Source organism: Thalassophryne amazonica, chromosome 6 (assembly GCF_902500255.1).
Source record: "Thalassophryne amazonica chromosome 6, fThaAma1.1, whole genome shotgun sequence".
In the NCBI taxonomy this organism is placed as follows: Eukaryota; Metazoa; Chordata; class Actinopteri; order Batrachoidiformes; family Batrachoididae; genus Thalassophryne; species Thalassophryne amazonica.
The window spans coordinates 67,500,004-67,519,781 of NC_047108.1; the positions used below are offsets into that span (position 1 = coordinate 67,500,004).

Below are 19,778 nucleotides of genomic sequence, written 5' to 3' on the forward strand. Positions count from 1 at the left end.
GAGTGGTGTCCAAAAAATGAGGTGGGCTTCATAGATAATTGGCAAAGCTTCTGGGGAAAACCTGGTCTTGTTAGGAGAGACGGCATCCATCCCACTTTGGATGGAGCAGCTCTCATTTCTAGAAATCTGGCCAATTTTCTTAAATCCTCCAAACCGTGACTATCCAGGGTTGGGACCACGAAGCAGAGTTGTAGTCTTACACACCTCTCTGCAGCTTCTCTCCCCCTGCCATCCCCTCATTACTCCATCCCCGTAGAGACGGTGCCTGCTCCCAGACCACCAATAACCAGCAAAAATCTATTTAAGCATAAAAATTCAAAAAGAAAAAATAATATAGCACCTTCAACTGCACCACAGACTAAAACAGTTAAATGTGGTCTATTAAACATTAGATCTCTCTCTTCTAAGTCCCTGTTAGTAAATGATATAATAATTGATCAACATATTGATTTATTCTGCCTTACAGAAACCTGGTTACAGCAGGATGAATATGTTAGTTTAAATGAGTCAACACCCCCGAGTCACACTAACTGCCAGAATGCTCGTAGCATGGGCCGAGGCGGAGGATTAGCAGCAATCTTCCATTCCAGCTTATTAATTAATCAAAAACCCAGACAGAACTTTAATTCATTTGAAAGCTTGACTCTTAGTCTTGTCCATCCAAATTGGAAGTCCCAAAAACCAGTTTTATTTATTATCTATTGTCCACCTGGTCGTTACTGTGAGTTTCTCTGTGAATTTTCAGAACTCTTGTCTGACTTAGTGCTTAGCTCAGATAAGATAATTATAGTGGGCGATTTGCATTTAATCTATTATTAGACTCAATTGGCTTTGCTCAAAATGTAAATGAGTCCACCCACCACTTTAATCGTATCTTAGATCTTGTTCTGACTTATGGTATGGAAATTGAAGACTTAACAGTATTCCCTGAAAACTCCCTTCTGTCTGATCATTTCTTAATAACATTTACATTTACTCTGATGGACTACCCAGCAGTGGGGAATAAGTTTAATTACACTAGAAGTCTTTCAGAAAGCGCTGTAACTAGGTTTAAGGATATGATTCCTTCTTTATGTTCTCTAATGCCATATACCAACACATTGCAGAGTAGCTCCCTAAACTCTGTAAGTGAGATAGAGTATCTCGTAAATGGTTTTACATCCTCATTGAAGACAACTTTGGATGCTGTAGCTCCTCTGAACAAGAGAGCTTTAAATCAGAAGTGCCTGACTCCGTGGTATAACTCACAAACTCTTGAAAGGGTAGTTGTAAAACAGACTGCTTTTTTGCATTCACTTAAGTGCTTTCTGTGTGTGGTATAAATAGATGGCTCCAATAAATTATCTGAACCCAAGCAAGTAACAAGGAAAGGACTTTGTTAATATTGTCATAACGCTGTTCTGCTTTTGTTTATTGTTGTTATTATTGTTTTTGTTTTTTCCCAACACTTTTCAGGTCATGGTTTTTTCCAAAAATCAATCTGAGGAGGAGATTGCTGAGATGCATTCAAACTATAGTAAGTAATTTTCTCAGCATCACAATCTCTGACACACGAGGCTGGTTTCAATTCATTTGGGCCAGAAAAGGTCATTTAATCAAAACTCTGTCCTTGTTGGCCAGCAATAACCTGTGTAAACACTGATATTTGTAAGGCAGATGGAATGTATAGTGTATATGCAACCTCATTTTTCCTTACTCTGTTGCGTCTGTGAATTCTGAATCAGCTTTAAAGTACTGTATTCTCCTCTCATGTTTTATCTGTCCTGTTTTACTTCTGAGCACAAAAATGTCAATTTCTCTGAGGGAGTCTTCCCAAGGGATCAATAAAGTTTTATCTAATCTTATCTAAAATGCATCTAAAATGCATTCAGTGTTTTGTTTGATACATTGTAAATATTGTTTCTAAAACAAAAAAGTCTGTATTCATGATATTTATCTGCAACTTTTTTGAAATGCCATTTATGAAACTTTTTTTGTTTTGTTTTTTTTTTGTTTTTTCTCAGTCAGCTTTAGTATTCAACAATATGCAGTTTTGCATTCATTAATTTTCTATAACTGCTTATTTTAATTAAGGGTCACTGGGGAGATGGAGCCCATTCCAGTGGCCATTGGGTGAGAGGTGGAGGTACACCCTGTACAGTATCGTAGGCAGCCATATATTACAATTTTACTGCTATGGGTTACTGTTTAAACCATACACTTGTGCTTATCAATCAATCAATCAATTTTTTTATATAGCGCCAAATCACAACAAACAGTTGCCCCAAGGCGCTTTATATAGTAAGGCAAGGCCATACAATAATTATGTAAAACCCCAACGGTCAAAACGACCCCCTGTGAGCAAGCACTTGGCTACAGTGGGAAGGAAAAACTCCCTTTTAACAGGAAGAAACCTCCAGCAGAACCAGGCTCAGGGAGGGGCAGTCTTCTGCTGGGACTGGTTGGGGCTGAGGGAGAGAACCAGGAAAAAGACATGCTGTGGAGGGGAGCAGAGATCGATCACTAATGATTAAATGCAGAGTGGTGCATACAGAGCAAAAAGAGAAAGAAACAGTGCATCATGGGAACCCCCCAGCAGTCTACGTCTATAGCAGCATAACTAAGGGATGGTTCAGGGTCACCTGATCCAGCCCTAACTATAAGCTATAGCAAAAAGGAAAGTTTTAAGCCTAATCTTAAAAGTAGAGAGGGTGTCTGTCTCCCTGATCTGAATTGGGAGCTGGTTCCACAGGAGAGGAGCCTGAAAGCTGAAGGCTCTGCCTCCCATTCTACTCTTACAAACCCTAGGAACTACAAGTAAGCCTGCAGTCTGAGAGCGAAGCGCTCTATTGGGGTGATATGGTACTGCGAGGTCCCTAAGATAAGATGGGACCTGATTATTCAAAACCTTATAAGTAAGAAGAAGAATTTTAAATTCTATTCTAGAATTAACAGGAAGCCAATGAAGAGAGGCCAATATGGGTGAGATATGCTCTCTCCTTCTAGTCCCCGTCAGTACTCTAGCTGCAGCATTTTGAATTAACTGAAGGCTTTTTAGGGAACTTTTAGGACAACCTGATAATAATGAATTACAATAGTCCAGCCTAGAGGAAATAAATGCATGAATTAGTTTTTCAGCATCACTCTGAGACAAGACCTTTCTGATTTTAGAGATATTGCGTAAATGCAAAAAAGCAGTCCTACATATTTGTTTAATATGCGCTTTGAATGACATATCCTGATCAAAAATGACTCCAAGATTTCTCACAGTATTACTAGAGGTCAGGGTAATGCCATCCAGAGTAAGGATCTGGTTAGACACCATGTTTCTAAGATTTGTGGGGCCAAGTACAATAACTTCAGTTTTATCTGAGTTTAAAAGCAGGAAATTAGAGGTCATCCATGTCTTTGTCTGTAAGACAATCCTGCAGTTTAGCTAATTGGTTTTGTGTCCTCTGGCTTCATGGATAGATAAAGCTGGGTATCATCTGCGTAACAATGAAAATTTAAGCAATACCGTCTAATAATACTGCCTAAGGGAAGCATGTATAAAGTGAATAAAATTGGTCCTAGCACAGAACCTTGTGGAACTCCATAATTAACTTTAGTCTGTGGAGAAGAGTCCCCATTTACATGAACAAATTGTAATCTATTAGACAAATATGATTCAAACCACCGCAGCGCAGTGCCTTTAATACCTATGGCATGCTCTAATCTCTGTAATAAAATTTTATGGTCAACAGTATCAAAAGCAGCACTGAGGTCCAACAGAACAAGCACAGAGACGAGTCCACTGTCCGAGGCCATAAGAAGATCATTTGTAACCTTCACTAATGCTGTTTCTGTACTATGATGAATTCTAAAACCTGACTGAAACTCTTCAAATAGACCATTCCTCTGCAGATGATCAGTTAGCTGTTTTACAACTACCCTTTCAAGAATTTTTGAGAGAAAAGGAAGGTTGGAGATTGGCCTATAATTAGCTAAGATAGCTGGGTCAAGTGATGGCTTTTTAAGTAATGGTTTAATTACTGCCACCTTAAAAGCCTGTGGTACATAGCCAACTAACAAAGATAGATTGATCATATTTAAGATCGAAGCATTAAATAATGGTAGGGCTTCCTTGAGCAGCCTGGTAGGAATGGGGTCTAATAAACATGTTGATGGTTTGGATGAAGTAACTAATGAAACGATGCAACGATAGGATCTTGAAATCTTAGTCCCTTCAGTCTATTAATATAATGTTAGCGACTTTTGTTTTTCTTTTGTTAAAATACACAGCTTATTACTCTTGTAGAGCTGGATTCTCTTCTGCCTATTTTCTTAGTGACATCAGAGAAGAGGTATATTTTTAAAAGTTAAAATTTGCTGTCTTCCAGGTCAAAAATACTTATTAAAATTTTGATATACATTTGTGTGCATCACAGAACATTTGTGTTTATAACTGAGAATGTTTTGGCTCTTCAGTGGGCTTTCAGAAAGAACTTCTTAGATGAATTTGGTGCATTCATCTCTAACTTGTCAACTAGTGCAGATAACATTCTGATCATTGGTGACTTTAACGTTCATATAAATAAGCCTTCTGATCCCCTCTGAAAATCATTGATGGAAATTGTGGATGCATTAGGATTTCGGCAGTGCATTCGGGATTCAACACACATTAGTGGAAATACCCTGGATCTGGTTCTCCACGTGGTATTGCTGTCACGAATATTGACATCATGCCTCTTACATCAGTGGTCTCTGATCACTCACTTAAGTTTACAGTTTCGCTGCCGTGTTTAGTGGAACAACAACCTTATTTATCACTGCAGCGATACATCAACTCCTCAACTAAGACTGAACTAGAAGCTAGACCGCCTGATGTCTTAGCCTCACTTTTGACAAATACACAGTCAGTAGACAGACTTGTGGAGAGTTTAAACTCTGTGCCCAAAACTACACTCGACATGATTGCACCACCTGTGTTGAAACCACGCTCCCCCAAATCACAGTCACCTTGGTTCAGTGATTACCTGCGTGACCTCAAGCACAAAGCAAGAGGTCTAGAACGGAAATGGTGTTGTTCAAAATTAGAAGTATTCCACCTTGTGTGGCGTGATGCTATCTTAGACTGTAAGCATGCATTATTGGCTACAAAGCAGACCTACTACTCTGATTTGATCAACAAAAACAAGCATAACTCAATGTTCTTGTTTGACACGGTGGCAACACTTATTCATGGACAACCACCTGTAGGTTGCTCTCCTTTTACAGCACAATAGTTCCTGGATTACTTTGAGAAGAAAATAGATGACATTAGGTTGAACACATCCCAGCATGCCTTAACCCAGCCACTACACCCTGCTGTTGAGGTGGGCGCCACTACTGAGGTATTACCTAGATTTACAGAATTTGATAGTATCTCTCTAGGCATGCTGACGAAACTTGTAACGTCAACAAAAAGCACCTGTTTATTTGATCCTATACCAACAAAACTGTTAAGGACCTGTGGCCTACTCTTGGGCAGATTGTGCTGGAAATTATTAATCTTTCTTTAACTTCTGGATCTGTTCCTAAATGTTTCAAATCTGCAGTGATTAAACCATTACTTAAGAAACCTAATCTTGACCCTAGTGTATTGAAAAACTATCGGCCGATATCAAATCTATCATTTTGCTCTAAAATTCTGGAAAAAGTGGTGTCACGGCAGCTTGTAGACTATCTTACTGAGAATAATCTCTTTGAGCCAGTGCAGTCTGCGTTTAGAAATTATCTTTCCACAGAGACGGCTCTCACTAAAGTGGTGAATGATCTTCTGCTTACAATGGATTCAGACACCACTATGGTTCTGTTGCTGTTAGATCTCAGTGCTGCTTTTGATACAATGGATCATCATATTCTACTTGATAGGCTGGAAAATCATTTTGGGATTACTGGGAGTGCCCTTGCATGGCTGACGTCATACTTGACCAGTCATTCTCACTGTGTTTTGTACAGTAACACTACCTCTAACCTTAGTGACATGAAATTTGGGGTTCCACAGGGGTCTGTCTTAGGCCCCCTGCATTTCTCCCTTTATATAGCACCCCTTGGGCACATATTGCGGCATTTTGGGATTACCTTTCACTGCTATGCAGATGATACTCAGTTATATATTCCGATAACTGCTGGTAATCTTGTTCACATAAAATCCTTAGAAGATTGCCTTGCAGCAGTGAGAAGTTGGATGTCTAGAAACTTCCTACTTTTAAACTCTGATAAGACTGAAATTATGGTTCTTGGTGCAGTGAGACATCGGCATCAATTTACCAGTTAACACTCAGCCTAGGCTCATGTGTCATACATCACACTGACAAAGTGAGGAACTTTGGGATAATTTTTGATCCTTCGTTGTCCTTTGGCCTCCATATTAGAATATTACAAGGACTGCTTGCTTCCACCTGCAAAATATAGCGAAGATTCGTCCCATTCTGTCTATGGCTGATGCTGAGACCCTGATCCATGCGTTCATCTCTTCTAGATTGGACTACTGCAATGTTCTATTTTCTGGTTTACCTCAGTCTAGCATTAGGGGTCTCCAGTTGGTTCAGAATGCTGCAGCCAGACTTTTGACACGAAGCAGAAAGTTCGACCACATTACACCCATTTTGGCATCTCTTCACTGGCTTTCTGTCCCAGTGAGATCAGATTTGAAGGTTCTGCTACTAACCTATAAATTTATTCATGGACTGGCACCTCCCTACCTAGCTGGCCTAATTAAACCTTACGTACCAGCCCGGGCTTTACGTTCTCAGGGTGCAGGACTACTTTGTGTCCCTAAGGTGAATAAGAAGTCTGCGGGTCACAGAGCTTTCTCTTATTGTGCCCCTGTTCTGTGAAATGGTCTCCCTGCATCAATAAAACAATCAGATTCTGTTGAGACTTTCAAGCCCAGACTTAAGACGCACTTCTTTTCCCTTTCATATGGCTAGCATACTGGTACAGTTTTGTTTTACGCTTTTTACTCTTTTAATTCATGTTATTAGTAATTGGAGCGGGCCACGGCCTCAACTTTACCTAAATTCTGGGTCTTTTAGTGAAGCTTAGGGCTAGCGGCCGGCGATCCTTAGTATTTCTTCAGTTTTTCTTGTTGATTAATGCTGACAAATTATACAGTATTTTTTGTCTTTCTGGTGCCTGATTCTGTTTTTTCTCTGTTTATGGTGCAGCTCCATCCAGAGATGGGAGTTGTATTTGTGTTGGCGACCCTCCTGTCCTGTGCACCAACAGCAATTCTTGTATATTCGTCCGTGAATTGTTCTGTGAATTGTTTCTGTAATTTATGTTTGTAGCATGGCCCATGCAGAGGGTCACCTCTTTGAGTCTGGTCTGCTTGAGGTTTCTTCCTCAGAAGGAGTTTTTCCTTACCACTGTTGCTCTGGGGGTTGGTAAGGTTAGACCTTACCTGTGTGAAGCGCCTTGAGGCAACTCTGTTGTGATTTGGCACTATATAAAGGAAAATAAATTGAAGTTGAAAAACTGTTTACATCATTTGTCTTGCAGGGAAGCAGCACAGCAGTGATTTTACCCGCCTTATTGCCCAAGTCCGGGGTCGCATGGAGAGCAAAACTCATATCAAACAGGAGCTGACTAAGACAGAAGAGCAGATCGAGCAAACTAACCCTTCAGGTATTGACAACTTATTAACAATCTCTAGCCATCAAGTATATGGACCAGAAAAGGCTTTTAAATATGTCCTGTCCCATATCAAATGGCAGTGTTTCCCTGTAACACAGTATGGAGCCACACTGTCAGATCATTTTTGCAAAGATCTTTATCTGCCTAAAACCCAAAACAACACAGGTACTCCATTTATTCTCTCTGGTAAACAGCAGACAAGTAGATCATAGCTAGCATTGGCTTATTCTTAATGTGTAGGTTTAAACGGTCGTTGCTGCCTTTAATGATGGCTTATACTGTATTCCTGTGTCACTCAGCTGTAGTGATGTGAGTGCAACTCTTCAATGCTGTCTAGGAATTAGGGGAACAGAAAGTTGATAATGTAATGTATTGTAATGTATTTTCTGGCTTATTTTACTAGCCGCTTTACTCCTATCTGGCAGTAAATGATGTGCGCTGCGGATAAAATCTGACATTTGATTTGATTTGTCATCTTGTGCTCTGGATGAAATTGACTTTTTTTTTTTTCTTTTTTTTTTACATGGGCCAAACAACTAATTGAGACACCAAATGGTCAATTAACAGATCTCGAAAATGATCTTTAGTTGTAGCCTGAGGTCGTATTATAAATGACATGGGTCACTTAAACATTTGACACAATTACACATTTGATGAGTTAAAAAAAAAACAATCCCTGAACAATGAATGCCATATTTTCTAAATCATAACTATAAGATGAAGCCATTAGTGTTTGGAGGTGATGATCTAGTGGTTAAGCGTTGGTCTTGAGACCAGAGGATCCTCTGTTCAAATCCCAGCCTGACCGGAAAATCACGAAGACCCCTTGGGCAAGGTCCTTAATCCCCAAGTTGGTCCCGGTGTGCAGTGAGCGGCTTGCATGTCAGCACCTTGACATCGGTGTGTGAGTGCGTTTGTGTGAATGGGAGGCATCATTGTAAAGTGCTTTGAGCGTCTGATGCAGATGGAAAAGCACTATATAAATGCAGTCCATTTAGCATTACATTAAAAGGTTGCACGTTAATGAATCAGAACATAAGTTGTACGAGTGATTAGTTACAATTGTTTCTGCATCAGACTTTGAATTTTAAATGACACGAGTTGCCCAACACAGCTATGTAATGCTGTTGCAACTTGCACAGTAGAATGTAATTTAGAATCACGGAATATGCATTACCCCATTAAGTGATGCCATTGCATTGCATTTGGTTTTGAAAGTCTATTATGATGTTGTAGAAAATACAAAAACGTCATCAAAATATATCATGCCTTGAGGGCAGAATAAAAGGAGTGTGTGTGTGCCCTGTGTTTTCCTGGGAATTGTTTTACACATAGCTCACTTGATGGGTAATTTTCTCTTCTGACTGTATGTATTTGTGTTTCAGATCAAATTGCAGAACCCCACAAGTGGGTAATCGTTAAGTTAGAAGACAGTGAAGCAGTGGTGCCGGAAACATCTACACAACGGATTTCACTGCCTGCCAGCCCTGGTTACGATAGCTGTAGTGATGTCTCAATCAGCAGGTGAGCCATAGAGAGACATCCTGATTCTCAATGCTTCACTTTTCAACATTTTATGTTACAGCCTTAATCTAAAATGGGGTATTTATTACGAATAAAAATCTAAGAAAGAAATCGCATGTACATAAGTATTCACACCCTTTGCGCAATACTTTGTTGGTGTACATTTGGCAGCAGTTGCAGCCTCAAGTCTTCTTGAATATGATGGCACAAGCTTGGCACACCTATCTTTGGGCATTTTTGCCCATTCCTCTTTGCAGCATCTCTCAAGCTCCATCAGGTTGGATGGGGAGCGTCGACAGCCATTTTCAGATCTCTCCAGAGACGTTCAGTTGGATTCAGCTCTGGGCTTTGGCTGGGCCTCTCAAAGACATTCAGAGTTGTCCTGAAGCCACTCCTTTGATATCTTGGCTGTGTGCTTAGGGTCATTGTCCTGCTGAAAAATGAACCGTCACCCCAGTCTGAGGTCAAGAGCGCTGTGGAGCAGGTTTTCATCCAGGATGTTTCTGTACATTGCTGCATTCATCTTTCCCTCAATCCTGACTAGTCTCCCAACTCCTGCCGCTGAAAAACATAAAAACATCCCCACAGCGTGATGCTGACACCACCATGCTTCACTGTAGGGATGGTGCCTGGTTTCTTCCAAACATGATGCCTGGCATTCACACCAAAGAGTTCAATCTTTGTATCATCCATCTAGAGAATTTTGTTTCTCGTGGTCTGAGAGTCCTTCAGGTGCCTTTTGGCAAACTCCAGGTGGGCTGCCGTGTGCCTTTTACTAAAGAGTGGCTTCTGTCTGGCCACTCTACCATACAGGCCTGATTGGTGGATTGCTGCAGACACAGAGGAATGCTGGAGCTCTGACTGAGTGACCATTGGGTTCTTGGTCACCTCCCTGACTAAGGCCCTTCTCCCCCAATTACTCAGTTTAGACGGGTGGCCAGCTCTAGGAAGAGTCCTGATGGATCTGAACTGCTTCCATTTACGGATGATTGAGGCCACTGTGCTCATTGGTGTTCTAATGCTTGATAGGTACATAGAAACCTCTGAGACAGAGATTTGGCACGGCATGTTCAAGTCAACCCCTAACATTTATTTTATCCTTCTCCCCCAGGAACATACTGGGACAGAGGTTCCTACCCACCCTGTTAATACATCCCCCTTTCTTAACAGGAGCAAATCATTGTGTTGTAATAATGCATTTGTTCTTGAACACTGGAGTAATTCAAATATTTTAGAATTCAACACATTAACACTGTTGGTATTGCAATTTGTACACTTTACAACAGCTTATTAATAAAACTGGTAATCAGTTTTTGTTTCTTCTCAAACGTACATCTTTTTCTTTTCTTTCTTTAGATGTCCTCACATAAACACAACTGACATCTTTTCCAAAATGAATAGTTGGCAACAATGGGGTAGACTGCTCAAACCCTAGAGCTGAATGTGGGAATTATTCTGCCTCAAAAATCATTACAACTCTGGTAACAGTCTTTTAGGCACGCCGGTGACTTTCTGACTCGAGCAGGATAACGTCTCTCAGACTCTGGTGTTTGTTGGTTAGAGTCAGGGAGTACTACAGGAGAGACCAGTTCATTCCAAGTCTCTGCTGCGTTGTTTCCACATGTACTCGGGACAGTAACATGTGGCTCAGGAGCTACAGGTGTACCTGTTTCTCCGGAGGTTGCCAACTGATGTTTCAGTGATGTAGTATCTGGGTGTGTCTGCTGTGGACACCACAGTTCCTCTCTGCTGACCCACACATGGTCCCCAAGCTGCAAGCCGGGCATGTTGTGAGCTCTGTCTCGTTTGTCGTAGTTCAGTTTTTGGTTTTGTCTGTAACTCTGTTCTCTCTTGTTCACCTTTGCCAAGTCGGCTCCCTTTGGATTGAGGTGAGAAGGAATGACAGCCAATGGCTATAGTCTGACAGAATTGCTCATGGAACATAGGACACATACCACGGTTCCTAAGTGCGAGGTACGATAAGCATTAAAGCTACGTATGTAGGGATTATAGGATTTCTTTAGTAAAACTTTAATAGTCCTTATCGCATGCTCCACCTCCCCATTACTCTGTGGGAAGTGTGGACTGGATGTTGCATGTAAAAAACCCCACATTAGCGCAAACGTATGGAAAGCGTCATATGCAAACTGTGGACCATTGTCTGAGTGTACTACCTCAGGTATACCATGTCTAGCAAAAATAGTGGTCAATAAATGATTCTGAAGTTGTACATGAAAGTTTGGCTACCTCAAAAAACCTAGAGAAATAGTCTACAATAGTGAGGTACTGGTTTTTACCAAACTGAAACCGAAACTGAAACTACACCTACTGTACACCATGGTCTGGAAGGAAAGTCAGTTCCTAACATAGTGTCTTTGTTGTGAAATTGCGAGCAGGTGTCACAATTATCAGACACCTGACCACCACACAAGATTGTTTAACACGTTCTCTGCATTTTGTTAGACCCAAGTGGCCCTCATGAAGTTTGTTCAGTATGTAGGGGAGGTGATGGTCTAGCGGTTAAAGCGTTGGGCTTGAGAAACCTCTGTTCAAATCCTAGCCTGACCGGAAAATCACTAAGGGCCCTTGGACAAGGTCCTTAATTTCCTAGTTGCTTCATGCAGATGGAAAAGCACTATATAAATGCAGTCCATTCAGTCCATTTATATGTCACCCCTGAGTGTTTTTGGTATGATAAGCCTACAGCCTAGTAACAACAAACCATTCTGAACGGTCAGTTCACCTGCAAAAGGTAAGTATTGGAGAAACTTCTTTTATATTGAAAACTTGTTTGGCCACCCTCTTATGCCAAACTGCTTGAGCTGCTGCAAGATCACATCCTTGTCGTAGTGAGCTTGTATTGCTTTGTGTCTTTTCAGCTGCAGGTAGGCTGGATACGACAGTGTTGGCATAGAGGTCGATCTCCTCGCTTCTCTGAACATGCTACTGGTGCTCTCGATAGAAGATCAGCTGTTGCAATGTCTTTGCCAGGCATGTGTGACATGGTGAATGCAAATTAAGGATGGGGCTGATCCGATCCAAAATCGGTATCAGCTTCTGATACCTACAAGTGTCAGAAATTTCTGCTGAACCTGTGGTGTTTTCCGATACCGGAGAGGAGCCACGTCTGTGGAACCTCTCGAGTGCTGCATGCTTTCTGCTCTGTTTACTGCTGAGCATGAGGAGGGGAGGGGAAGGTTTCTGATATGTTTGAGAGAGGTCTCTTCCACAGTTGAGGAACAGGGTTCTATTCACAGTGGTTGACAAATTTCCGCCTGGATCTCGGGTTCAAATTTGAATTGCAGTAAACTTGCCTTTAACTTTCAGTGTTAACCTGCCTGGCCTCATCAGCACTTTCCTGTTAGCACTAGTTCGCTGAACTGTCTTTTCCTATATAGTACAGTTTCTTATGTATTTTTGTTAAATTTTTTTGGAGATTTACTAAACTGTACATTTTTGCAAATGTTAGGATGTACTGAACACAAAAACCAGTGTTGCCATTTTTTTTTCCAGGCTCTCTGTGGTGGCCATCTTGGAGTTTCAAAATGGTGACTGTATGATGACTAAATTTACCAACATCTCCACTTCTAAGCAACGTAATGTATTGCTTTTAGTGACTAAAGATACATTCTAAAATCGGAAGCCTAGCTGGCTTAGGATTAGAGATACTATTACAAAAAGGTTACCAGTAGTCGCCATTGTGAAATTCCAATATGGCCGACATATAGACTTTGGGAAAAAATGGCAACATTGGTTTTTAGGTAGAGTATGTCCTAAAGTTTTCAAAAATGTATAGTTAATCTCCAAAAATTATGAACGAAAGTTTCAATCGTCACATTATGAACTTGACTAATGCATATTGGTTGGGACTGCTGTCACATCAGCACTTGTGTCAGTTTTAAACACAGTATTGTAGCTGTCCATATTTATTTCTGTCATGCACGGGTCTGAAGAGTCACTAGATAGTGAACAAAAAAATGCAATTTCATCTTCATCTGTTATTATTTCCACATTGACTTCATGCAAAATGCCCTTTGTTTTTGCAGTTATTGCATGTAACGTCTTTAGCAGGACACTGCTGAAATGCGTGACATTTTGTGTCTCCGCATCTTGTGCAAGGCTTAGCTTTGTTGAATCCTTGTTTGGGCTGTAGTTTTTGTTTGGTTCTGACCTCCCCTTGTGGCTTTGCGCGCACACTGTCAAGTTGAATGCTAACAACATCTCCCATCAGCATTTCTTGTTGTTTCTTGACCAATTCATTCTGCTTTGCTTTTGTAACTGCTTTTTCTAGTGTCACATCTGGATCCATTTGTAACTGTTCCAATAAACACTTGTCTCGGAGTCCAACTACTAGCCTGTCTCTGACCATCTCATGTAGCAGCCAGTATCCACAGTGCCCAGCTAAATAATGCAGCGCGGTGATGAAGCTGTCAGCCAACTCGCCCACCTCTTGCTGCCGCTGATGAAACTTAGCTCTTTTAAATATTACATTTCTCTGAGCTACAAAGTGAGCATCAAGTCTCTGTTTGACTGTATGGTACTCACTCGCTTGTTCTGGGGTGAGATGTAGAGAGACTAAAATGTCCTCAGCTGCTTCTTCTGTACTGTAAATCCATTGCATTCACCTGATTTTCATCAGCTTGAGTTTCCAGTCCTGACGCGTTCCCGGAACCTCTCAAAGCATTTTATCCAGTCTTCTGCCAGTGTGCCATTTTTATGACCCTCGTTTATGGTGCTGTAAATGGCTTATTAGCGTTAGCTCCCGCCTAGCCGTGCTTTGCTAGCTTCCGTTGACTCAAGTTATTTTTAACTTTTCCAGTCTTTTGTGGTGGTGACTTACTTCCATCCAATCGTCTCTCCTTTTCAAAACATTTTAGCACCACTTCTGACACCATGTTCTAATGTTTGATAGGTACGTAGAAACCTTGGAGACAGACGGGACACAGCCAAGTTCAAGTCAAGCCAGAACATTTATTTTATCCTTTGCCCCAGGAACATACAGGGACAAATGTTTCTACCCAGCCTGTTAATACAATTGGGACCTTCAAAGCAGAAGAAATCTTTCTGTACCCTTCCCCAGATTTGTGTCTTGAGACAATCCTGTCTCAGAGGTCTACAGACAATTCCTTTGACTTCATGCTTGGTTTGTGCTCTGACATGCACTGTCAATTGTGGGACCTTATATGTAGACAGGTGTGTGTCTTTCCAGATCATGTCCAGTTGACTGAATTTTCCTCAGGTGGACTCCAATTTAGCTGTAGAAACATCTCAAGGATGATTAGTGAAAATAGGATGCACCTGAGCTCAATTTTGAGCTTTATGGCAAAGGCTGTAAATATTTATGTGATTTCTTAATTTTTGTTTATGGGTTTGTTTGTTTTTTAATTTCCAAAAATCTTTAAAAAAAAACTTTTTCACATTGTCATTATGTGGTATTTTGAGGGGAAAAAAATAAATTTCATCCATTTTGGAATAAGGCTGTAACATAAAATGTGGAAAAAGTGAAGCGCTGTGAATACTTTCCAGATGCACCGTACTGGGAGATGATGGTCTAATGCAGTGGTGTCCAAACTATTCCAGAAAGGGCCAAGAGGTTGCAGGTTTTCTTTGCAGTCAATGACTTCAGCAGGTGATTTCACTGTTTAACATCCCTTTGAGCAGGTGGGATGAGTTCATCAGTGAACATCACCAAGGGCCCTTGGGCAAGGTTCTTAATCCCCAAGTTGCTCCCGGTGTGTAGTGAGTGCCTTGTATGGCAGCACCCTGACATCGGTGTGTGTGTGTGTGTGTGTGTGTGTGTGTGTGTGTGTGTGTGTGTGTGTGTGTGTGTGTGTGTGTGTGTGTGTGTGTGTGTATGTGAATGGGAGGCATCATTGTAAAACACTTTGAGATTCTGAGGCAAATGGAAAAAGTGCTATATAAATGCAGACCAGGCCATGTACCACATTTTCCGGAGCCCAAGTCAGTTTTTATTATTAGTTTGGGAGGTCCTGCGACTTACACTCTCGTGTGTCTTATACGAGTATACAGAAAAACCATGTGTTTGTTGTTAATGATTAATAATAATAACTGCAGGTAAACCTCGTTATCTCATGTGAGTTGGGGTCCACAAAACTGGAGCACAAATTATCTGAAATGCAAGTTAATGAAGATGACCAAAAAACCCTTCAAATCAGCTTACTTTTGCCATATTACAATAGTTTCAACCATTTGAAGTGTGATTCTTTCCTGGATGGTAATGATTTCTTCATTTGGAGTGGGTTCGGGATCTTTTTTTAAAAACTAGATTCTTTAATGTCCACCAAGGTGGAAAATTGTCTTCCGCTCACCAGCACAACAGAGACAACACTAAAATACAAACATCATACATAAAAACATATAATAGACACAATAAAAAATAACGTAAGATATAGTAAAATAATAGGCTGCTGCATGTCAGCAATGAAGGCTTTGTCAGTGCATAAGATTCTTGATGATTCAAAGTTTTTGGATGTGACTCCTTAGATCCTTACTGCCAGTTCAGATTGGGCCGGAATTTACACACACGCCCACCACATGTGTGGTTCACGTGTGTGATGGTTGCTTGCACTGTTGTAAACTTGCTGGCTTTAACAAGCAGAACTTGCTTGAAAATCTTCATAGAACTCAAAGAGGATGTGGAGGAGACAACGTGGATGAAGAATGAAAGAATGATCTGATCGCACCAGAGACATGTGCCCGCCTCTCACTCATGTGAATGCACAAGAGACTAAGCCCTCACTGCTGACATGCAACCGCCGAGGAGGAAGAAGAATTCCTTGTCCAGAATTATCCACACTAACAAACCCTCCCAAAATGGTATAATCAAAATAGACATTTATACAGTAGTCTAAATTTTTGGGGTCCACAAATTGACCACAAGTAAAGCTGAAACATAACTTATGTGAACATGAGTTAACAGGGTTTACCCGTATTTTCCCTTGTTTGCTGGCACATATTACATTGATTCTCAGGTGGAGTATTTACAGGATCTATGGATTTTTAGATCTGTTTCAGGCTTTTCGCTATAGTCCCTTGCAGCTGTTTTTGTACCACAAAAGTGATGCCAGTACTGTGTGCTGGCTGTCAAAAGAAAATTAACCATTACATGCTAATAAATGTTAGGAATGCAATGTGAATTGTGCTTCTTCATGGCCAATATGTTGCCAGGCTCAATAATTATTGTTTGTTTATTAGGACGCTAAATCCTGCAGTAGGGAGTAAAATAAGGCACCTCTGTGATTCCTGTGTAGAGACTGGGGAGCTCAGAAAAGTTTGCTCTGTCCTTTTGCCTGAAAAAGTGCCCCAGTCACTTTTAAAGCACAGATGTTCAGGTCACTGTAATTAGTTTTTTTGATATTTCAGCTTTACCGCTGAGTTTGCATCTACTCTCTATTACCCTATTTTAACAGCCAAAGCGAAATGAGTGCACGTTGCTATTAAAGTGGCGGGAAGTGCCGAACTAATCAAACATGAGAAATAATTGTATATTTTGTGGACACAGTTGATGATAATGATGATGCTTATGTCTCCCTCACAACTGAGCACTCAGCCACAAATGGGAAAACCTGTGCAGCGCTGTCTGTACACAATGTGCACCTCCTACTCATCCTCCAGTGAAGGGATACAGACACAGTAATGTGTGCTGTTTTTTTTTTTTTTTTTTTTTTTTTTTTTTTTTTTTTTTTTTTTTTTTGCATTGTGTTGTCACAGTAATTAATTACATTGATAAAAGTCATGAGTGCTTTGTCATTGTGTTGTAAGTGGTCTTAAGTTCAGGATTTTTTTTTTTTGTTTTTTTTTTCTCCCTCACATTTCATTTTTAATCTCAAGTAATCAAACCGCTTGTTGTTCATGCCATGGTTAAAATGTTGTTTCTTTATAAAATGTAAGTTGTTTCCTTTAACTTAGCCAGCGTAAGTGTTTTTTTTTTTTTAAGCACCATTCATGCTGAGAACAAAACAAAGAAGCAGAACCGTGTTGCTTTTTTGTGTGTGATTGTTTTTAACATGACAGCAGCATTCTTTTAATAACTGGCATGTTTTCATTGAATGCTAACGGCTGATTATTGGTGGAACTAAGTTTCAAATCCTGGTAACAAATAAAGCCACAGGCTGATCTGCATATGTTCCTTGTTGAGACAGACTTGTGCAACTTGGTCATGAAAGCAGGTTGTTACATCTGCCTAAAGCAACTGTAAAAGATGTTTGGCTTCCCTGAGGTAGCCTCACATAAGAATATCCTGAATCCTGGCACCACAAATGTTTGTGGCTAGAGCACCCAGTAGGCCTTTTGATAAAGGAGCTTTATGTTGAGCTTCTTTTTTTTACATACATACATCTTCAACCGCTTATCGAGGATCGGGTTTCAGGGGCATCAGCTCCAGCAGGGGACCCCAAACTTTCCTTTCCCAGGCCACACTAACCTGCTGCACCTATTCTCGGGCCAATCTCATGCCCCATTGTCCCCTCACTTGTGAACAAGACCCTGAGGTACTTGAACTCCTTCACTTGGGGCAAGACTTCATTCCCTACCCTGAGTCCACCAAACTGAAGGCCCTCCTCCCCACAACTACACTTTGATATCCTGTCCCTGAATATCACAAACAAGATTGGTGACAAGGTGCAGCCCTGGCAGAGGCCAACCTCCACTTATTTTTTTTATTGTAAAAAAAAAAAAAATAATAAGATTCACACAAAAAGCTGTTTTTGACTGACTGCATACAAAATAATTACTATGTCTTCCCCAAAAGTGTGATGTTGGCTCTGTTTGTTCAGTGTATCATTCATAGTCTATTTAGGTATTGCTGTTCATGATAGTTGCTCATATTTGGCCCATTATTGCAATACTGTCAGTAGGGCTGGACCATAGGGTGGGGGAGTGAATCTTATCACAATAATTTTTTCATATTCATATCAGTCTATCTATATAATCATGTAATCAAAATTATTTCTGTAAAGGTTCCTTTCAAGATGTGATGATAAAAGGCTAATTTTGGTCATTTTTTTGTTTTTATTTTCTGTCAGAATTCAAACATGATAAATGCACCGTAGAACAGTCTACAACTGTGTAAATATATACCCCAATTATACAATAAACTAAACTCTTAACTCAAACTTCAAGCGTTACAGGGGGTCATAAAATGGACAAATAAATTTAGTCAACTCCAAATAAATAATAGATTATACTGTGTGTGTGTGTGTGTGTGTGTGTGTGTGTGTACAGTGAGCGAAAAAAGTATTTGAACACCCTGCGATTTTGCAAGTTCTCCCACTTAGAAATCATGGAGGGGTCTGGAATTTTCATCTTAGGTGCATGTCCACTGTGAGAGACATAATCTTTAAAAAAAAAAAAAAAAACAATCCGGAAATCACAATGTATGATTTTTAAAATAATTTATTTGTATGTTACTGCTGCAAATAAGTATTTTAACACCTGTGAAAATCAAAGTTAATATTTGGTACAGTAGCCTTTGTTTGCAATTACAGAGGTCAGATGTTTCCTGTAGTTTTTCACCAGGTTTGCACACACTGCAGCAGGGATTTTGGTCCACTCCTCCATACAGATCTTCTCCAAATCTTTCAGGTTTGGAGTTTCAGCTCCCTCCAAAGATTTTCTATTGAGTTCAGGTCTGGGGACTGGCCAGGCCACTCCAGGACCTTGAAATGCTTCTTACAGAGCCCCTCCTTAGTTGCCCTGGCTGTATGTTTGGGGTTATTGTCATGTTGGAAGACCCATCTTCAATGCTCTTACTGAGGGAAGGAGGTTGTTTGCCAAAATCTCGCAATACATGACCCCATCCATCCTCCCTTCAATACGGTGCAGTTGTCCTCTCCCCTTTGCAGAAGAGCACCCCCAGAGTATGATGTTTCCACCCCCATGCTTCACGGTTGGGATGGTTTTCTTGGGGTTGTTCTCATCCTCTAAACATGGTAAGTGGAGTTGTTTCCAAAAAGCTCTATTCTGGTCTCATCTGACCAAATGACCATCTCCCATGCCTCCTCTGGATCATCCAGATGGTCACTGTTGAACTTCAAATGGGCCTGGACATGTGCTGGCTTGAGCAGGGGGACCTTGCTGCCCTGCAGGATTTTAAACCATGACAGCATCATGTGTTACTAATGTAATCTTTGTGACTGTGGTCCCAGCTCTCTTCAGGTCAATGACTAGGTCCTCCTGTGTAGTTCTGAGTTTTCTCAGAATCATCCTTACCCCACAAAGTGAGATCTTGCATGGAATTCCAGACCGAGGGAGATTGACAGTCATTTTGTGTTTCTTCCACTTTCTAATAAATAATCATAGCAGTTGTCTTCTACCAAGCTGCTTGCCTGTTGTCCTGTAGTCCATCCCAGCCTTGTGCAGGTCTACAGTTTTGTCCCTGGTGTCCTCAGACAGCTCTTTGGTATTGGCTATGGTGGACAGTTTGGAGTGATTGATTGAGTGTGTGAACAGGTGTCTTTTATACAGGTAACAAGTTCAAACAGGTGCAATTAATACAGGTAAAGAGTGCAGAATAAGAGGGCTTCTTAAAGAAAAATTAATAGGTCTGTGTGAGCCAGAATTCTTGCTGGTTGGTAGGTGTTCAAATACTTATTTGC

General features: G+C 40.7%; 1 protein-coding gene across 3 annotated transcripts in view; it reads left to right on the plus strand.

Moving 5' to 3' along the window:
- rad18 (RAD18 E3 ubiquitin protein ligase) overlaps nucleotides 1-19,778 on the plus strand; it is a 61,459-nt gene that overhangs the window by 38,686 nt on the left and 2,995 nt on the right. For all 3 annotated transcript variants that reach the window (XM_034172384.1, XM_034172386.1, XM_034172385.1), the window contains exons 9-11: nucleotides 1,456-1,516; nucleotides 7,504-7,629; nucleotides 9,024-9,162. In XM_034172384.1, the coding sequence (XP_034028275.1) occupies nucleotides 1,456-1,516; nucleotides 7,504-7,629; nucleotides 9,024-9,162 (326 nt within the window). The remainder of the gene's footprint in view (nucleotides 1-1,455; nucleotides 1,517-7,503; nucleotides 7,630-9,023; nucleotides 9,163-19,778) is intronic.